Here is a 17,650-nt window from a genome sequence, read left to right as displayed (position 1 = left end):
TCATGACCTCAACCCTGTGTCCAGGTCCTTCTTGGTTAAAAATGGCTGAGGGTTTAATGCTGACGATAACCTCTCAAAACAGTTAAGAAATAGTTGAATATGGGAAACAATTTCCTTCTCCAAGGCCTTTTGGAGCTTTTTGATTTAAATCCTTGTTGGAGCATTTCTTCCCATGCAGTTTCTGTATGATTTTTCCAAGTCTGGTGGGAAATCTTGGACTTTGATGTGAACTTGCCCTCCAAGAGGAATGGCAGGTCCATCACCTACACTGATCCCATATTGGTAGTTTACAACATGGATTCGTCTAATTAAAATTGTCCAATCGCTCAGAGGAAGAAGATGCACGGAAGACAGGCCATAACCTCAGACAAGGCTGCCAAATGAACATGAGAAGGTTGGTACAAAAAGCCCAAATGGAAATCTCCAGAAAAAAGCCATACACTGAAAAGGTTAAAACTTAATTAAATGATGTACAAAAAAAGAGATGAATGGAACTGGAAAAGGATTTACTTTGGGGCACATATATTGACAACTTGACCATAAAGTCAGATGGAAAGGAATCAATCTAGTGGATGGGTGGGATAGAAAAAAGCAAAATCTTCAGTCCTATAACCTTCACTGCAGCTGAAAGGAGAAGGGATTTATGGAAGATATCACGATCACCAGGATGTATAACACAATCCCAAATCTGAGATGAACAATCCCGATTGGCTTTTTTTCACCTGGCACTACACCAAAAATGTGAACTCATGGATGGGTAAAGGGCAAACAAAGGGAGAGGAGGCCAGTACAGGGACACAAAGAGGGAATTATGGTCTTTAGTTTCTGTCCTGAAAACCCTTTTCATGGATTGTGAGCAAGACAAAATCTAGGAGAAGGTGTGACACCTTCCTGTTGCAGTTTACTTCTTGTTACTAGAAGGTTCTGTTATTGCCCAAGTTAATGGTTTGGTCCAAATTATACCCACCCACCCACTTTGTCAATCTACCCTGAATTCCCTCTCAATCCTACTTTGTGCCAACCCCCTGCTTGGAACGCCCCTTCGGAAATGCCCCAAAACTCCACATCTCATTAGTCCATGTCACCCAATTTCCCTGCCTACCGCCCTCATTGGACGATGTTTTGTGAACCCTGCCTTTTACCCCTGTCCAGAATTTCTCCAATTTGCTGATGATTTGCACCCTGCCCTTCAACCTCCCCCATATTTCAGCTGTTGCACACTCACATTTTTGTCTTTTACCTCCTAAAATGCCACAGTATTAAAGCCTCTTCTATGCAAATGACTTAAAAAGACCACTCCCTCCTCCTTGCCTCCTCAGAACACAGACCGACACCCAAAACTGCTCTGGAGAAAATGCTCTCAGGTCCTCCTGCCCCTGTGCAGGACCTAAACTTCATGTGGGGCTGTAGTGGCAAAGTGAGTGCACCTCTGGCCAATGTGTCTCTTTCCACTAATTGGATTACAGGAATGCTTTGTCTTTGTAAAAGGAAACGCAATGCCAGAGCAAAGCCTTTTGGACGGTGCTAAAGAAGAAGTCCTCACGATGAAAAACTACCATTAGCACAAAGTTTTTCCATTCTGGTCATAAATGCTGGTGGGACTCCCAGCATTCACAGTAGGGAGAAACACATCCTTACAGCCTGAGGCAAAGGGATTTGTCTCATGACACCCAAAGAGTGCTTTTACTACACTAAGTACCTTCACTCTGTCACATTGGACATGGAGGAAACACCCTTAGACGTGCAAAACCAATTTCTGGAGAGGGTCTACGCAGGACAGGTGGGAGACGGCACAGACAGAAAGCAGAAGGCTGAACAGATTCACAAATAATTCTCAGGAAATGCAGGAAATCTGGACGCAAAAAATTTAGTGCAAGTGCTTTGATAAGAGCTGACCAAATGAACTTTGCAATTGCTGCCTCGTGTGTTTTCTATTCTGGACTCGTTTGGATTTTCAATTGCAAAACCAGTTGGCTGAGAACAACCAAATCAAGTTCATTTCCCTTGACTAGAAAAGAAGGTGGCTCTTCATAGGACGGCCACACTTTCTTATGGACTCCACAGACTCTCTACTTTTTGTATCAGACCATCAGAGCATAAACTGCAGGAAAAGTGAGGCAACATCAGGAAGGGCAAGAGAAATTAGACATAAAGGGAGAACAGACAAAGAAAGGATGAAGTTCTTAGATTAGCACAGGATCAGCTGAGGTCAGATCTAAGCTGGGTCATTATTGTTGAGAAAATGGGAGAGAGCCAAGTGGTTGCTTGGAGGAAAGCCTTCCCCATTGCATACCAAAGAACATCAAGGCTTGGCTGAGCCAGGACTGCAGGTTTGTTTTCCTCTCAGAAGCAATAAATGTTGTGAGGGTTATTCCAGGGATGCTCTTGGAGCTGGCAGGGAGTGATGGAGCAGCTCTGCAGGGTTTGGGCCACTCACCCTACAAGTGCTTCAGCTCCAAAAGCACTAAAGCTTTCTCAAACTCTTCCCCTGTGAGTGGGAATGGTTGTCATGTGTGGATTTCTGAGTCACACTAAAGAAAAAGACTAGCAAACAGCTATGTCAGCACCACTAAAACTTCAGCAAAACCACCCAATATAGACACCTGGAAGTGTTGGTTTCAGCCACTGGATTTGCTCCTCTGCTGTGAGGTGAGATTGTTGACCCACTTATGTTCTCAATCCTGCAAGCAGGAAAAGTTTGCTCCTGCAAGCAGGAAAAGTTTGCTGAACTCTGAGTGTAGGAGTGATGCCCAGAGAAGCTATGGATCCTTGCAAGTATCCGAGGCCAGGCTGGACAAGGCTTGGAGAAACTTGGGATAGTGGAAGATGTCCCGGTCCATGGCAAGAGCTGGAATGGCATGAGCTTAAAAATTAATTCCAACCCAAACCAGCCTGTGATTCTATATAATTTGAGTTCCTGGTTTCTGGATGATCAGGGTTATCCATGGAGGAGTCCTTGTGTACAGTAATTTCACTATTGCAAGCCACACCTGATTATAAGCCACACTGTCGTTCGCAGTGAGGACCCGCGTGCAACAAAGTTGCCAATTAGTAACAGAATCATGGGATCGTGGGGCTTACTGGCTCATTTCGGGGCCAGGCAGGCTCGGCCTGCTCGGGACTGCAGATGGGGCCAGGTGACCCAGCTCGGTGCGGCCACTTGGCGGGGTTGCTTGGGGATGGATGCCACTGCTCCCGCCGCCACCGCCGGGCTCGCTCACCCTGACCCGACGCTGCTATGTGGTGGCATCTGGGGACAGAGCCCGCCTGCTCCCGCAGTGGTGGCGGCAGGTAGGGACGGGGCCCGCCCACTCCCGCAGCGGCGGCAGGAGGGAGGCACTGTGCCTCCATCCCACTGCCGCCACGGGTGCAAGCGGGTTCCTACCTCCCTCCTGCTTCTTCCGCGGGTGAAGGCGGATCCCGTGCCTCCCTCCCACTGCTGCCGTGGGTGCAAGCGGGCTCCTTGCCTCCCTCCCGCCAGCACTGCGGGGCAGGGCCAGGCCAGGACGAGCGATCCCGCGATTGTTACTAATTCATTACTTTGTTGCACGCTGGTCCTCCCTGCGAAAAAAAGTGTGGCTTATATTCCCGTGTGGCTTATACATGGACAAAAGCTTAAACGTTGCCGACACCCGGACGTGCGGCTTATAAACAGGTGTAGCTTGAAATAATGAAATTACTGTAAGTTTTTCCATAAAAATTACCAGCCCAGGGCTTTACACCTCTGTGTGTGTGAACAGGCAGATGTCATTTCTTCCCCCATGGCGTACTTTACTCTTGTTTACATGTGGCTCCTGGGAACTATTCAAAGTGAAATAGAAGTAATTGCTCTGCTGTCTGTAGAAAATGTACAGTAAATTCATGAATACAAGCCGTACTGAGTATAAGCCGCATCTCTGGGTATTGGCAAATATTTTGTTTGTTGTCCATAAATAAGCCGCACCTGAATATAAGCCGCTCTGTGGTTTGCAGCGAGGACCCGCGTGCAACAAAGTTGCCAAATACTAACAGAACCACGGCATGGCGGGGGGTTTACTGGCTCAACTAAGGCTGTGCAGGTTCGGCCCGCTAGGGGCTGCTGACGGGGCCAGGTGGCCCAGCCTGGCGCTGCCACTCGGGGCTGGCCGCCGCCTCTGGGTTCGCTTGCCCTGGCCCCGCTCACAGCGCGGCGCCGGCCAGGCATGGAGAGAGCGCCCCGCTTGCGCCGCAGCGCTGGTCGGGCACGGAGAGAGCGCCCTGCTCGCGCCGCGGCGCCGGCCGGGCATGAAGCACCCACTGCTCCCGCCATGGCGGCGGAGGGCGGGGGCAAAGCCCCCCCCCGCCTTCCCGAGCCACGGCAATGGCAGCGCGGGGCTCCCGTCAGCTCCCCGAGCCGCGGCAATGGTGGCGCGGGCTCCCCCCGTCTCTCCCCTGGGCTGCGGCAGAGGAGGGAAGAGAGCTCTCCCGCCTCTCTCCCCGCCCCCTGTGCTACCTGCAGGGAGCCAGGGCAACAGAGTAACACTGTAACAATCGCGGAATGCTGGCTTTTACTGGCAGGTGCTTGGCTCAGCGCCCTGGCTGGCACGTCTGGGGTTGTAAATGTCAGAAAATTATTCACATATTAGCCGCCCCCGAGTATTAGCCGCACTTCCGGGTTTCCACCAAAATTTTTGTCAAATTGCTGCGGCTTGTATTCATGAAATTACTGTAGCTAGAAAAGAGACTGAAGAAAGGAGAAATACAGAAGATTTTTCCTGCTGTGGAACTTTATTTTCACCTAACAGAGTGTGAAGACAGAAGCTGGCAGGGAAAAAATGAGGGAAGGCTTGAGAATATAAACTTTAAGTCTTATGTTGTGCAACCAGCAGTTTAAAGAATCTGCCACTTAATTTGCCACTTAAATCACAAACTAGTGCCACTCTGGTGAGCCCTAACACGATAGATTACCTTAGATATAATTTTATCCTAACATTCTAGTTAATAGCATTATTCTTTGCCTTGCTTATCAGGTTTTGAGGGCTCTTCATAAGCCTGTCAAAGAGCATAAAAGAAATCTGAAAGAAGAAAGAAAATCCCCACCCCTTCAGCTAAAAGATACTGGGCAGAGATATTGTGTGAACACAATTCAGAAGTGTGGGAGCAATTTCCTAGGAAAGAGATTTGTGTCCTGCTTTGTGCCTGGAAAGAAATCTCCAGTGCTACCATTTTAGAGATTGCATAGTTACTATTCAAATAGATTCAGATTTCCATATTATCTTTACCAGCCCTGAAGAACAATTCTGGTAAAAGCAGCTGTCAAGGAGTAGGTCTAAAATGAGTTCTGCATTCAAATCCACGACTGCAAGATTACAGTAATTTCACAATTACAAGCTGCACCTGATTATAAGCCGCATCTCCTGGTGTTGGCAACCTTTAGCTCTTTGTCCACACATAAGCCACACCTGATTATATACCTGATTATAAGCCACTCTGTCAACAGCAGTGAGGACCAGCATGCAACAAAGTTGCCAATTAGTAACAGAATCATGGGGTGGCGGGGTTTACTGGCTCGGCTCGGGGCCATGCAGGCTCGGCCCACTCGGGGCTGCCAATGGGGCCAGGTGGCCCAGCTCGGCGCAGCCACTCGGCAGCAGATGGGTATGGAGCCTCCCACCCGCTCCTGTGGCAGGCAGGACGGAGCCCCTGACCCGCTCCTGCGGCACCAGTTGCAGGCAGGTACGGAGCCCCCCGCCTGCTCCCGCAGTGGCGGTGGGATGCAGACACGTAGCTCCCTCGCCTTCCCCTCCGGCTGTGGGGCCATCAGGAGGGAGCCCCCTGCCTCCCCCCCCACGCTGCTGGCACAGATCCCGCCTCTACCCACCACACAACAGAGTAACTAATTTGTAACAATCGCACAATCCTGGGTTTTACTGGCAGGTGCTCGGCTCGGCACCTCGGCTTGCACTTCCTGGTTTTGAAATTTCAGAAATTTTTTCACATATTAGCCACATTTGAGTGTAAGCTGCCTTTCCAGGTTGGGATCAAAATTTTAGTCAAAATGGTGCGGCTTATAACAGTGAAATTACTGTACTTCTTGCCATTTCAATGCGACATTTATATTACACCCTTGCTAACAGGAGCACCTTAACCAAGACAGCCAGTGTGGAAATAATTATCATGAAAATAGAACAAAAGTGAATAAACTTAAACTTATGAGCTGGTAGTTAAATACAAAAGACGACTCTTGAGAGTCTGATCAGATAAAAGAAATACAGTAATTTCATGACTATAAGGCACACCCTTTTGACTAAAATTTTCGCCTGAACCCGGAAGTGCGCCTTATAGTCCAGTGCGCCTTATATATGGGTAAAAGTTCAGAAATTTGCCAACCCGGAACTGTGAGCCGTGAGCCGCAGGGGGAACCCGGGAGGGCCGTGGGAGCCGGGTGGAGATGGAGCCGGGGCTGCCGGGTGGAGGCGAGTCCAGGGGCCCGTGGCGCCGCGGCTGCTGGGTACAGGCGAGCCCGGGGGCCCATGGCTGCAGGGTAGAAGCGGGGGCTCAGACAGCAGCCATGCGGGGGGAGCTGGGGGCGGATCCTCACTGCAAAAAAAAAGTGCACCTTATAGTCCGGTGCACCTTATATAATGTATAAAGTTGCAAAATTTGCCAACTCCCAGAGGTGCACCTTAGAGTCTGGTGAGCCTTATGGTCGTGAAATTGCAGTATATGTCCGAAACCATTAAAATGAACCTGGATCAGGCTGGTGCTTAATACACATTCACTGAGGACAGTAATTTCCATCTAAAGGATAAAATCCCATTTAAGTTTGCTTTGTTACAAAACCCTCATTAATTCAAAGAAGTCTCTATCAAGGTTATTTGATTTCAGCCTGTGGAAAACAACTACACCAACAGAGTTGAACTGAATCATTAAGAAAAATTAAAAAAAAAAAAAACATTAATAGCAATAAACTTCCTGCAACAAGTAATGACTTTTCATTGGGAAATACACTATTAGAAGGAACAGGAACATTACCTTAGGCAGTGGTTTCTTCTTAGCACAGTTGATCCCCCCAACAAAGACCATGTTGGGCATCACTGGCCTGGGGTACTCAAACACAAAGTCAAACCTCATGAGCCAAACAGCAGCGGAGTTCACAAGGTCTGTGAGGGACACATCTCTCTGCAGAACTTCTGAGGAAAGTTTAAGTGCTTCTGCATAGAGACCATTGCAATAGTCAAGTTCCAGGAGGGAAATCAGGGCGTTTTCCACTCGCTGGAAAAAAGTCATGCGGTCCGAGTTGAAGCTGAAGAGTCTCGGGATGTAGGACAGAGGGCTTGGGCTCTGTGGGGCTGAAAAGTGCAGGTTGCAAGGGAATCCCCGCATTAAGAACACAAAAGGAAGGGAGAGATGGTGGGCGAGGATGGTCCCACACATGAAGGCAGGATCTGTCAGGATGGCATCAAAGCCGCTTTGGTTGAGGAACCTCAGGGTCTCCTGGCTGCGGAACAAGTCCTTGCACTGCCCAAAGAAGGTGTTGAAAGTGTGCACTGTGGCTCTGTAGATCGCCAGCGCATTGAGGGGGAAAGGCTTCTCTGTCATGGTCACAACGACGTTTTCCCGGAAGGCATTATCCAGCTCTTCCAGGGGCTGACTCACTGGGTATGTGACCACCTTGTAGTTCTGCGTCGTCTCTAACTGCCAGGTCACCTCAGGAACCAGCACCACCACCTCATGCCCTCTCTGGCTCAGCTCCTCCACCACCTCCTGCATGCTCAGCCAGTGGCTTCCCACCATGGGCACCACCAGGAGCTTCCCTCCAGCCGAGAGGCCGGGCAGGAGGAGGAGGATGGGAATCCAGGCACAGCAAAGCCTCAAAGCCATGTGGCTGTGGTCAGAGCATGGACTGTGGAAGAGATTTCTCCTGCAGGTTGTAGCCTGAAGGTGCGTTGGAAAGCAACTGATGGGTGCATTTATTGTGTTGTGCTATGTGTTAACGCTGTAGTTAATGATTCACAGCTTTGGATTTTAGCTGGTTTATTTGAACTTTTCCCTCCTTACTTGCAAATGCAAGTTAGGTGACCCTTCCACTGCTGAGTCACTGTAGTTCCTAATGAAACTGATGCAAGTATTCAGTAAAACATAAATTATAGGAAAGATTGATATAAGTAATATAATGTCATTAATATAATTAACATAATAATATAAAATATAATTAATATAAAAAAGCACTTTTATTACAGTGATTTTTTCAAAAATCAAAACCTGACAAAATTAATTTTCCCTAATGTAATTTGCATTTTTTTAGAAGATAAGTTGCCAGCAGAAAATGTTTCCTCATCTGTCCATATAACTTTAACCTAAACCCTTATCCTATCAGGTATAAAATGAAGTTGCAAAAGACCATTTCACCCTTGTACCCCAGATAACAAAGACCAACAACACCTCTCTCACTACAAATCATGTATCATTCATGGCCAATGAGGGCTCCATTCATGGCCAATGTTGGGACAGTTCATTACCTCAACCCTGTGTCCAGGTCCTTCTTGGTTAAAAATGGCTGAGGGTTTAACGCTGGTGATAATCTCTCAAAAAAAGTTTAGAAGTAGGTGAATATGGGAAACAATTTCCTTCTCCAAGACATTCTGGAGCTTTTTGTTTTAAATGCATGTTGGAACTGTTTTTTACCACGCAATTTCCGCATGGTTCTTCCCAGGCCTGGTGGGAAGTCTTGGACTTGGCTGAGAACCAGAGAGGCCAGGGCTGTTTTGCCTCCTTTTGTAGCTGTGCTCTGCCTCTTCCCCTACCCTTTGGTCTCTTCTCTCATTTCAGGTCATCAGAGCTTAACGACAAGGTCACAGAAAGCAATAAATGATTAGGAACAATTAAGGGCAGGTTTGAACTCCAAAGGTGGCTTGAAGTCAAGAAAGGTGTGTCACCTTCACACACACCACACTAAGGTTATTGGTTCAATGCCACCTTCCTTCCTCAGCAGGACCCAGCTTTGTGGCACTTCTTGCCACCAGCCTACCACGCCCAAGCTCTGATGACAAAATGCAGGGAAAATTCGTGAAGAAAATGCAGCCACAGAGTGGCTGCTTAGAAACACTGCTGACCCCACATGGGAGAACTCTGCCTATCAAGAGAGCACTAAAAGGATGGTTTTCCATCATTGTCACAGGAGGCTGAAAGACTTGTCACAGACTGAAGTAATTTAGCATTTTCCAAAGCATTTTATTTCCAAATGAAACCGCAGCAAGTAATAGAGTGAGACATAACTTACAGTAAAGATTAAAAAGAGAAATCAGTGTTTTTGCAGTACCTGGCGTATGAATTTTGAACCTATTTTCAAAAATCAAAACCCTGAGACAAATTTGTCTTTCCTTAAATGAAAGTTGCATTTTTTGGAAGATCAGCAGCCAGCAGAAAATATTTCCTCATCTCTCCATATAACTTTAACCTGACCTCTTACCATATCAAGTATAAAATGAAGTTGCAAAAGACCATTTCACCCTTGTACCCCAGATAACAAAGACCAACAACACCTCTCTCACTACAAATCATGTATCATTCACAGATAGTGTGGGTTCCATTCATGGCCAATGTTGGGCCAGTTCATGACCTCAACCCTGTGTCCAGGTCCTTCTTGGTTAAAAATGGCTGAGGGTTTAATGCTGACGATAACCTCTCAAAACAGTTAAGAAATAGTTGAATATGGGAAACAATTTCCTTCTCCAAGGCCTTTTGGAGCTTTTTGATTTAAATCCTTGTTGGAGCATTTCTTCCCATGCAGTTTCTGTATGATTTTTCCAAGTCTGGTGGGAAATCTTGGACTTTGATGTGAACTTGCCCTCCAAGAGGAATGGCAGGTCCATCACCTACACTGATCCCATATTGGTAGTTTACAACATGGATTCGTCTAATTAAAATTGTCCAATCGCTCAGAGGAAGAAGATGCACGGAAGACAGGCCATAACCTCAGACAAGGCTGCCAAATGAACATGAGAAGGTTGGTACAAAAAGCCCAAATGGAAATCTCCAGAAAAAAGCCATACACTGAAAAGGTTAAAACTTAATTAAATGATGTACAAAAAAAGAGATGAATGGAACTGGAAAAGGATTTACTTTGGGGCACATATATTGACAACTTGACCATAAAGTCAGATGGAAAGGAATCAATCTAGTGGATGGGTGGGATAGAAAAAAGCAAAATCTTCAGTCCTATAACCTTCACTGCAGTTGAAAGGAGAAGGGATTTATGGAAGATATCACAACCACCAGGATGTACAACACAATCCCAAATCTGAGATGAACAATCCCGACTGGCTTTTTTTCACCTGGCACTACACCAAAAATGTGAACTCATGGATGGGTTAAGGGCAAACAAAGGGAGAGGAGGCCAGTACAGGGACACAAAGAGGGAATTATGGTCTTTAGTTTGTCTTGAAAACCCTTTTCATGGATTGTGAGCAAGACAAAATCTAGGAGAAGGTGTGACACCTTCCTGTTGCAGTTTACTTCTTGTTACTAGAAGGTTCTGTTATTGCCCAAGTTAATGGTTTGGTCCAAATTATACCCACCCACCCACTTTGTCAATCTACCCTGAATTCCCTCTCAATCCTACCTTGTGCCAACCCCCTGCTTGGAACACCCCTTTGGAAACGCCCTAAAACTTCACATCTCATTAGTCCATGTCACACAATTTCCCTGCCTACCTCCGTCGTTGGAAGATGTTTTGTGAACCCTGCCTTTTACCCCTGTCCAGAATTTCTCCAATTTGCTGATGATTTGTACCCTGCCCTTCAACCTCCCCCATATTTCAGTTGTTGCACACTCACATTTTTGTCTTTTGCCTCCTAAAACGCCACAGTATAAAATCCTCTTTTATCCTGTGCAAAAGACCTCAAGAGACCACCGCCTCCTCCTTGCCTCCTCAGAACACAGACCGACACCCAAAACTGCTCTGGAGAAAATGCTCTCAGGTCCTCCTGCTCCCAGGGTATGACCCACACTTCGTGCAGGGCGTAGTTGTAAAGTGAGTGCACCTCCTTCCACTAATTGCATTGCAGGAATGTTTTGTCTTTGTAAAAGGAAACGCAATGCCAGAGCAAAGCCTTTTGGACGGTGCTAAAGAAGAAGTCCTCACGATGAAAAACTACCATCAGCACAAAGTTTTTCCAATTTAGTCATAAATGGTGGTGGGACTCCCAGCGCATTCACAGTAGGGAGAAACACATCCTTACAGCCTGAGGCAAAGGGATTTGTCTCATGACATCCAAAGAGTGCTGTTACTACACTAAGGACCTCCACTCCATCACACTGGACATGGAGGAAACACCCTCAGACATGCAAAAGCAATTTCTGGAGTGGGCCTATGCAGGACAGGTGGGAGACGGCACAGACAGAAAGCAAGAGCCAAATAGCTGCAGAGTTCACAAGGTCTGTGAGGGACACATCTCTCTGCAGAACTTCTGAGGAAAGCTTAAGTGCTTCTGCATAGAGACCATTGCAATAGTCAAGTTCCAGGAGGGAAATCAGGGCGTTCTCCACCCGCTGGAAGAAAGTCATGCGGTCTGAGTTGAAGCTGAATATTCTGGGGATGTAGGACAGAGGGCTTGGGCTCTGTGGGGCTGAAAAGTGCAGGTTGCAAGGGAATCCCCGCATTAAGAACACAAAAGGAAGGGAGAGATGGTGGGCGAGGATGGTCCCACACATGAAGGCAGGATCTGTCAGGATGGCATCAAAGCCGCTTTGGTTGAGGAACCTCAGGGTCTCCTGGCTGCGGAACAAGTCCTTGCACTGCCCAAAGAAGGTGCTGAATACATGCACCGAGGCTTTATACATCACCAGTGCATTGAGGGGGAAAGGCTTCTCTGTCAGGTGCAAAGCAACATATTCCTGGAAAACATTATCCAGCTCTTCCAGGGGTTGACTCACTGGATGTGTGACCACCTTGTAGTTCTGCGTCGTCTCTAACTGCCAGGTCACCTCAGGAACCAGCACCACCACCTCATGCCCTCTCTGGCTCAGCTCCTCCACCACATCTTTCATGCTCAGCCAGTGGCTTCCCACCATGGGCACCACTGGGAGCTTCCCTCCAGACAAGAGGTCGGGCAGGAGGAGGAGGATGGAAATCCAGGCACAGCAAAGCCTCAAAGCCATGTTGTTTTGGTCAGAGTAGAGGCTGTGCAAGAGATTTCTCCTGCAGGTTGTAGCCTGAAGGTGCTTTGGAAAACAACTGATGGGTGCATTTATTCTGTTGTGCTATGTGTTAACGCTGTAGTTAATGATTCACAGGTTTGGATTGTAGGTGGTTTATTTTGCCTTTTCCCTCCTTAGCGGAAAGCCAAGTTTGGTGACCCTTCCACTGCTGAGTCACTGTAGTTCCTAATTAAACTGATGCAAGTACTACAGTAAAATGTAACTCACAGGAAAAAAATTATTAATACTGTTATTACACTACCTGTGGTTTGAGTTTTCCATTTTTTTCAACAGCCAAAACCATGAGAAAAACTAATTTTCCCTAATACAAACTTGCACTTTTGGAAGATGAACTACCAGCAGAAAATGTTTCCACATCTCTCCATATAACTTTACCCTAAATCCTTATCCTATCAGGTATAAAATGAAGTTGCAAAAAAGCATTTCACCCTTGCACCCCAGATAACCCAAACCAACACCATCTCTCTCACTACAAATCATTAATCATTCATGGTCAATGTTGGACCAGTTCATGACCTCAACCCTGTGTCCAGGTCCTTCTTGGTTATAAATGGCTGAGGGTTTAATGCTGGTGATAACCTTTTAAAAAGTTTAGAAATAGGTGAATATGGGAAACAATTTCCTTCTCCAAGGCATTTTGGAGCTTTTTGATTTAAAGTTGGAACATTTTTTTCCACGCAGTTTCCCAAGATTGGCAGGAAATCTGGGACTTTGATGAGAACCCATCATCCAATAGGAGCAGCAGCTCCATCACCTATGGTGATCCCGTATTAGTAGTTTACAACATAGATTAGCTTAATAGGAATTGTCCAACTGCTCAGAGCAAGGAGTTTCACAGAAGATGGACCATAACCTCAGACAAGGCTGCCAAATGAGTACGTGAAGGCTGGTACACAAATGGAAATTTCCTGGAGACAGCCATACCCAGAAAAGATTAAAACCTAAATCAATGACGTACAAAAGAAGAGGTGGATGGAACTGGAAAAAGGATTTCTTTTGGGGTTCAAATATTGACAACTCGACCTTAAGGGCATATGGAAAGAAATCAATCTAGTTGTGATAGAATACAGTGAAATATTCAGTTCTATAACCGTCACTGAATGAAAGGAAACTGGACATATGGAAGTAGGAACTGACAGTCCAGAAGACAGCTGAGAAAGAAGGATACCAAAATTCCTCAGTTCAACAAAGAGATTATCATTTGCATAAAAGCTACATGCCACTTAAATTGTCCTAATTAAGTCTGATAAAGCTTTAGGTCTCGCAGGATGTGATATTATCTGAATGCTGGTATTAGGAAATAACATTTCTGCATCATGCAGGATTTCTATCTTTAAACACCAAGCTGTTGTCAGTCAGGATTTGATGTAAGGATGTGAGTGACATCCCTTGCCCAGGATGGCAGGATGTTGGAACAAGATAATCATTAAGGTCCCTTTCAACCCAAACCATTCTGCCATTCTATTACACATTTATATTTTTGCCTTTTCAATATAAAAAACAAACAGAATTTTGTACCTGGGACAGATTTTTCTTCTGAGCACAGTTAATCCCTCCAATAAAAGCCATGTTTGGCATCACTGGTCTGGGGAACTCAAACACAAAATCGTATCTCATCAGCCACAAGGATCCACGGCTCAGGAGTTCTGTTGCTGTCACTTTCTTTTTGAAAAGCTCATATGCAAGTTCTTCAAATTTATCATAGATAGGCTTACAGTAAAAGAGTTCCAGCAGATTGACCAGCATGTTCTTCACCCGTTGGGAAAACATCATGCTGTCTGAATTATCCAAGAATAACCTGGGCACATAGGAAGGAGGGCTTGGACACTGGGTAGCAGCAGAATCCATTCCACAGGGAAAGCCCCGCAGGAAGTAGACGGAAGGAACAGAAAGATACTCAGACACCAGGGGCCCACACATCAGGATGGGATCAGTGAAAACCACGTCAAAGTTGCTCTCTTTCAAGAACTGCATCAGCTCCTCGTTCTGCAGAAGGCTCTTACAGTTGGTGAAGAAGACCGAGGAAATTTCTATTGTGCTTTGGTACGAGGTAAGAACAACATTCCAAACAGATTGTTCAATAAAATGAGCATTAACAAAGGTTTTGAGCATTTCACCCAAGTATTCATCCGTATAAGGTATTGGATACACTTTCACTGTGTAATTCTGAGGCTCCTTTGACTTCATATACAGACTGGTTGCAGGCACAACCACAACAACTTCGTGTCCCTTCTGCTGCAGTTTCTCCACCACTGGGCGCATGCTGAGCCAATGACTTCCATCCTGAGGTACCACCAGGATCTTGCCACATTCAGCCAGCATTAAAGACAGTGTCAGGAGGAGAAATATCCAAGTACCTCCGTAAAAAAGAGCCATTTTGGTGGGAGTGAACCAGAGGGTCCTGCTCCGGAGGGATCCACGCAGTCCTTTACAGGATGGTCCATGCAGACTAAGCAGGGAATTTATTGCCTACAGAAATTAATATTTAACTTCCCAATATGTTTGTGATTTGCCTGTGATTTTGCCTACGTTCCTGGGAGGGAAACTGTGTGCTCAGGAACACATTTGTACTTTCTGTTAATGTTTAAGCTTCAACGTCTGTCAGAAATAAGAGCTGTCAGCAATAAATCTGTGACACCAAGAGTAGGATGTCATGTTGTAACATGTCAGGTTTGTGGTTAAAACCACTGACCTGGTAAATACATGGTGAGAAAAATAATAAAAATACACCCAGCAGAACGGATGCAACTCCGTTCCTTAGGACACGAGGCTGATGTTGAATTCCCATCCCCTGGAAGCAGCCAAACCTGTATCCTTTACGAAGATGTCACAGCCAGTAGGATGTACCACGCAATTCCAAATCTGAGGAGAACAACCCAGATTGGTTTTTTTTCACCTGTCACCACACCAAAAATATGAACTAATGGGTAGGTTCAGGGCAAACCAAGGGAGCGGAGGTCAGAACAGGGACACAAAGAAGGAATTCTGATCTTTGGTTCTTGGGAAATATGAATTAGGAAAACGTTATAAACATGATTGCCTAGTAAAAGATTCTGAGTATATGGAAACCATAAGCGAGATTGAAATGAAAGCCATCTTTCGGATACCAAACCTTACTTACTAAATAACTAGAAGACAATAGGATGGCTGGTTGAAAGTAATCCCCCTGTTATTGAACAATGCCTTCTGCTGCAGTGCAGGTCCAAAGGTCAGAGAAGACCCTGCTAGCTTGGCAGAAGGGGACGACCAAAGAGTAGTTTGTAGAGTTTAAAGTGTAACACAGTATGGTAATGTAATGATTCTTAGAGACTGTATGTAAATGCTATAGGATTTGCATATTTTATTATATTGGTTAGTGGAAATTAGAATATTCAACACAGAATAAGATTTATTGCATTGAAACAGGAAACTCGCTCTCTTACTTCCTGCTATTAGTTCCTACTCTTAGGTCTCTCTCTCACCTCTTACTTCCCACTCTTACCACCCTCTTACCTCTTACAACCCTTAGCCCTCTAAACTCTTACTATCCCCCCACTCTTTCTGCCCTGCTCTGAGCTGCGACTGGCAGCTCCCGGCAGGGCCCTCTTTACCCACGCCCTTTTGCAATAACCCAAAGTTCAAAGACCAGCCCTCAGAGATCTTGCCTTTTGTCCCGACTAGCCTGCCCTCTACAGCCTCATACAGTCTCCTACATTTGGTTGCTGTCTTGAAAACCCTTTTCATGGATTGTGAGCAAGACAAAATCTAGGAGAAGGTGTGACACCTTCCTGTTGCAGTGTACTTCTTGTTATTAGAAGGTTCTGTTATTGCCCAAGTTAATGGTTTGGTCCAAATTATAATCTCCCACCCACCTTGTCAATCTACTCTAAATTCCCTGTCTACCCTACCTTGTGCCAACCCCCTGCTTGGAACGCCCCTTCGGAAATGCCCCAAAACTCCACATCTCATTAGTCCATGTCACAATTTCCCACCCTATCTCCCTCGTTGGAAGATGTTTTGTGAACCCTGCCTTTTACCCCTGTCCAGAATTTCTCCAATTTGCTGATGATTTGTACCCTGCCCTTGAACCTCCCCCATGTTTCAGCTGTTGCACACTCACATTTTTGTCTTTTGCCCCCTAAAATGCCACAGTATTAAATCCTCTTTTATCCTATGCAAAAGACCACCCCCTCCTCCTTGCCTCCTCAGAGCGCAGACCAACAGCCAAAATGGTTGTAGAGAAATTGGTGTAGCCACACCTCAGGTCCTCCTGCTCCCGAGTATGACCCGCTCTCAGCATGGGGACGTAGTGGCAAAGTGAGTGCAGATCCTGCCAATGTGTCAGCTGGCTCTGACTGCAGGGGCCCCGGTCATCAGACCCCATGGACGAACAGTGGATTATAATCCAAGAAAGTTCTGGTCATCAGTTGCCTCTGATTGCAGCTGACCGAAAGCTTTGTCCGGCAGCTCTTTCAGGGGGAAGAAGTGATAAACCTCTAGCACACGAGAAACACCTCCTTGAAGAAAGACTTACCCTGCAGCCCCTATCCAGTGGATCAAAAGAAGGGTGAGTACAGTAATTTCAAGACTATAAGGTGCACCCTTTTGACTAAAATTTTTCCCCAAACATGGAAGTGTGCCTTATAGTCCGGTGCGCCTTATCTGATGTACAAAGTTGCGACATTTGCCAACCCAGAAGTGTGAGCCTGCAACAGTCCCCAGCCGAGCAGAGCCCACCCGGCGGCGGCATCAGGCCAGCGCTGGGCCGGGGTAAGCCCAGCGGCATCGGGGCAGCGGTCGCGCGGGGGAGGGAAAGGGCGGTAGCGCAGCCTGGGCGGGGTGGGCAAAGCCACCGGCATCGGGGAGGTGGCCCCGTGGGGCAGGTCTGCCGGCATTGGGGCGTCCCCAGCACGGGGGGGGCCCGCCGGCATCGGGTCACCCAGAGTGCCAGGGAACTCCCGGAGCAGCGGGGCCCCAGGGATGCTGCATGGAGCAGTGGCGGACATAGCCTGGCCCCGGGGACGCTCCACGGAGCAGCCGCGGGCATTCCCCAGCCTCGGGGACACTCCATGGAGCAGCGGTGGGCATGCCCCGGCTCCAGGGATGCTGCACAGAGTGGCGGCGGTCATAGCTCGGTCCTGGGGACCCTCCACGGAACCGCGGTAGGCATGCCCCGGCCCCGGGGATGCTGCATGCAGCGGCGGCGGGCATAGCCCGGTCCCACTGGGTCCAGGCGGGCCCGGGGGCCCATGGTTGCCGGGTTGTGGCGGGGCCTCAGCCAGCAACTGCATGGGGAAAGCTGGGGGCAGAGCCTCGCTGCAAAAAAAAAAGTGCGTCCTATAGTCCAGTGCGCCTTATCTGATCTACAAAGTTGCGAAATTTGCCAACTCCTTATAGGCCGGTGCGCCTCCTGGTCGTGAAGTTACTGTATTTTCCACGTTTGGCTGAGGGTGTTCCAAAAGTAGAGGGAAGGCTGCATTGCCGTCTGGGG

General features: G+C 47.1%; 2 protein-coding genes across 2 annotated transcripts; both read right to left on the bottom strand.

Annotated features, from left to right (window-relative positions):
* Positions 1-4,965: 4,965 nt before the first annotated feature.
* Positions 4,966-7,842, bottom strand: LOC116998663 (UDP-glucuronosyltransferase 1-6-like). Its single transcript, XM_033064663.1, has 4 exons — positions 6,994-7,842; positions 6,349-6,495; positions 5,633-5,767; positions 4,966-5,010 (listed from the first exon to the last, which is right to left on the bottom strand). Exons 1-4 carry the CDS (start codon positions 7,840-7,842, stop codon positions 4,966-4,968), a joined length of 1,176 nt encoding a protein of 391 aa, XP_032920554.1.
* A 4,821-nt stretch (positions 7,843-12,663) lies between these two features.
* Positions 12,664-17,288, bottom strand: LOC116998662 (UDP-glucuronosyltransferase 1-6-like). Its single transcript, XM_033064662.1, has 3 exons — positions 16,915-17,288; positions 13,699-14,581; positions 12,664-12,759 (listed from the first exon to the last, which is right to left on the bottom strand). Exons 1-3 carry the CDS (start codon positions 17,286-17,288, stop codon positions 12,664-12,666), a joined length of 1,353 nt encoding a protein of 450 aa, XP_032920553.1.
* Positions 17,289-17,650: the final 362 nt, after the last annotated feature.

This window comes from Catharus ustulatus, chromosome 7, assembly GCF_009819885.2.
Source record: "Catharus ustulatus isolate bCatUst1 chromosome 7, bCatUst1.pri.v2, whole genome shotgun sequence".
Taxonomy (NCBI): domain Eukaryota; kingdom Metazoa; phylum Chordata; class Aves; order Passeriformes; family Turdidae; genus Catharus; species Catharus ustulatus.
The sequence above is the reverse complement of the archived record's forward strand: the minus strand, read 5'-3'. Positions and strand labels throughout refer to the sequence as shown.

Excerpts from the sequence above, each read along its gene's own strand:
- LOC116998663 (XM_033064663.1), bottom strand. The coding sequence starts at position 7,842 with ATGGCTTTGAGGCTTTGCTGTGCCTGGATTCCCATCCTCCTCCTCCTG. Across the intron at positions 6,496-6,993 it reads AGAAGAAACCACTGCCTAAG|CCATGGGCCCCCGGGCTCGC; the intron begins GTAATGTTCCTG and ends TCTACCCTGCAG. Across the intron at positions 5,768-6,348 it reads CTCACGGCTCACAGTTCCGG|CCGGAGGGGAAGGCGAGGGA; the intron begins GTTGGCAAATTT and ends ATGGCCCCACAG.
- LOC116998662 (XM_033064662.1), bottom strand. The coding sequence starts at position 17,288 with ATGACCGCCGCCACTCTGTGCAGCATCCCTGGAGCCGGGGCATGCCCA. Across the intron at positions 14,582-16,914 it reads CTTACCCCGGCCCAGCGCTG|GACCCTCTGGTTCACTCCCA; the intron begins GCCTGATGCCGC and ends CCTCCGGAGCAG. Across the intron at positions 12,760-13,698 it reads AGAAGAAAAATCTGTCCCAG|GTTATCACCAGCATTAAACC; the intron begins GTACAAAATTCT and ends ACTTTTTAAAAG.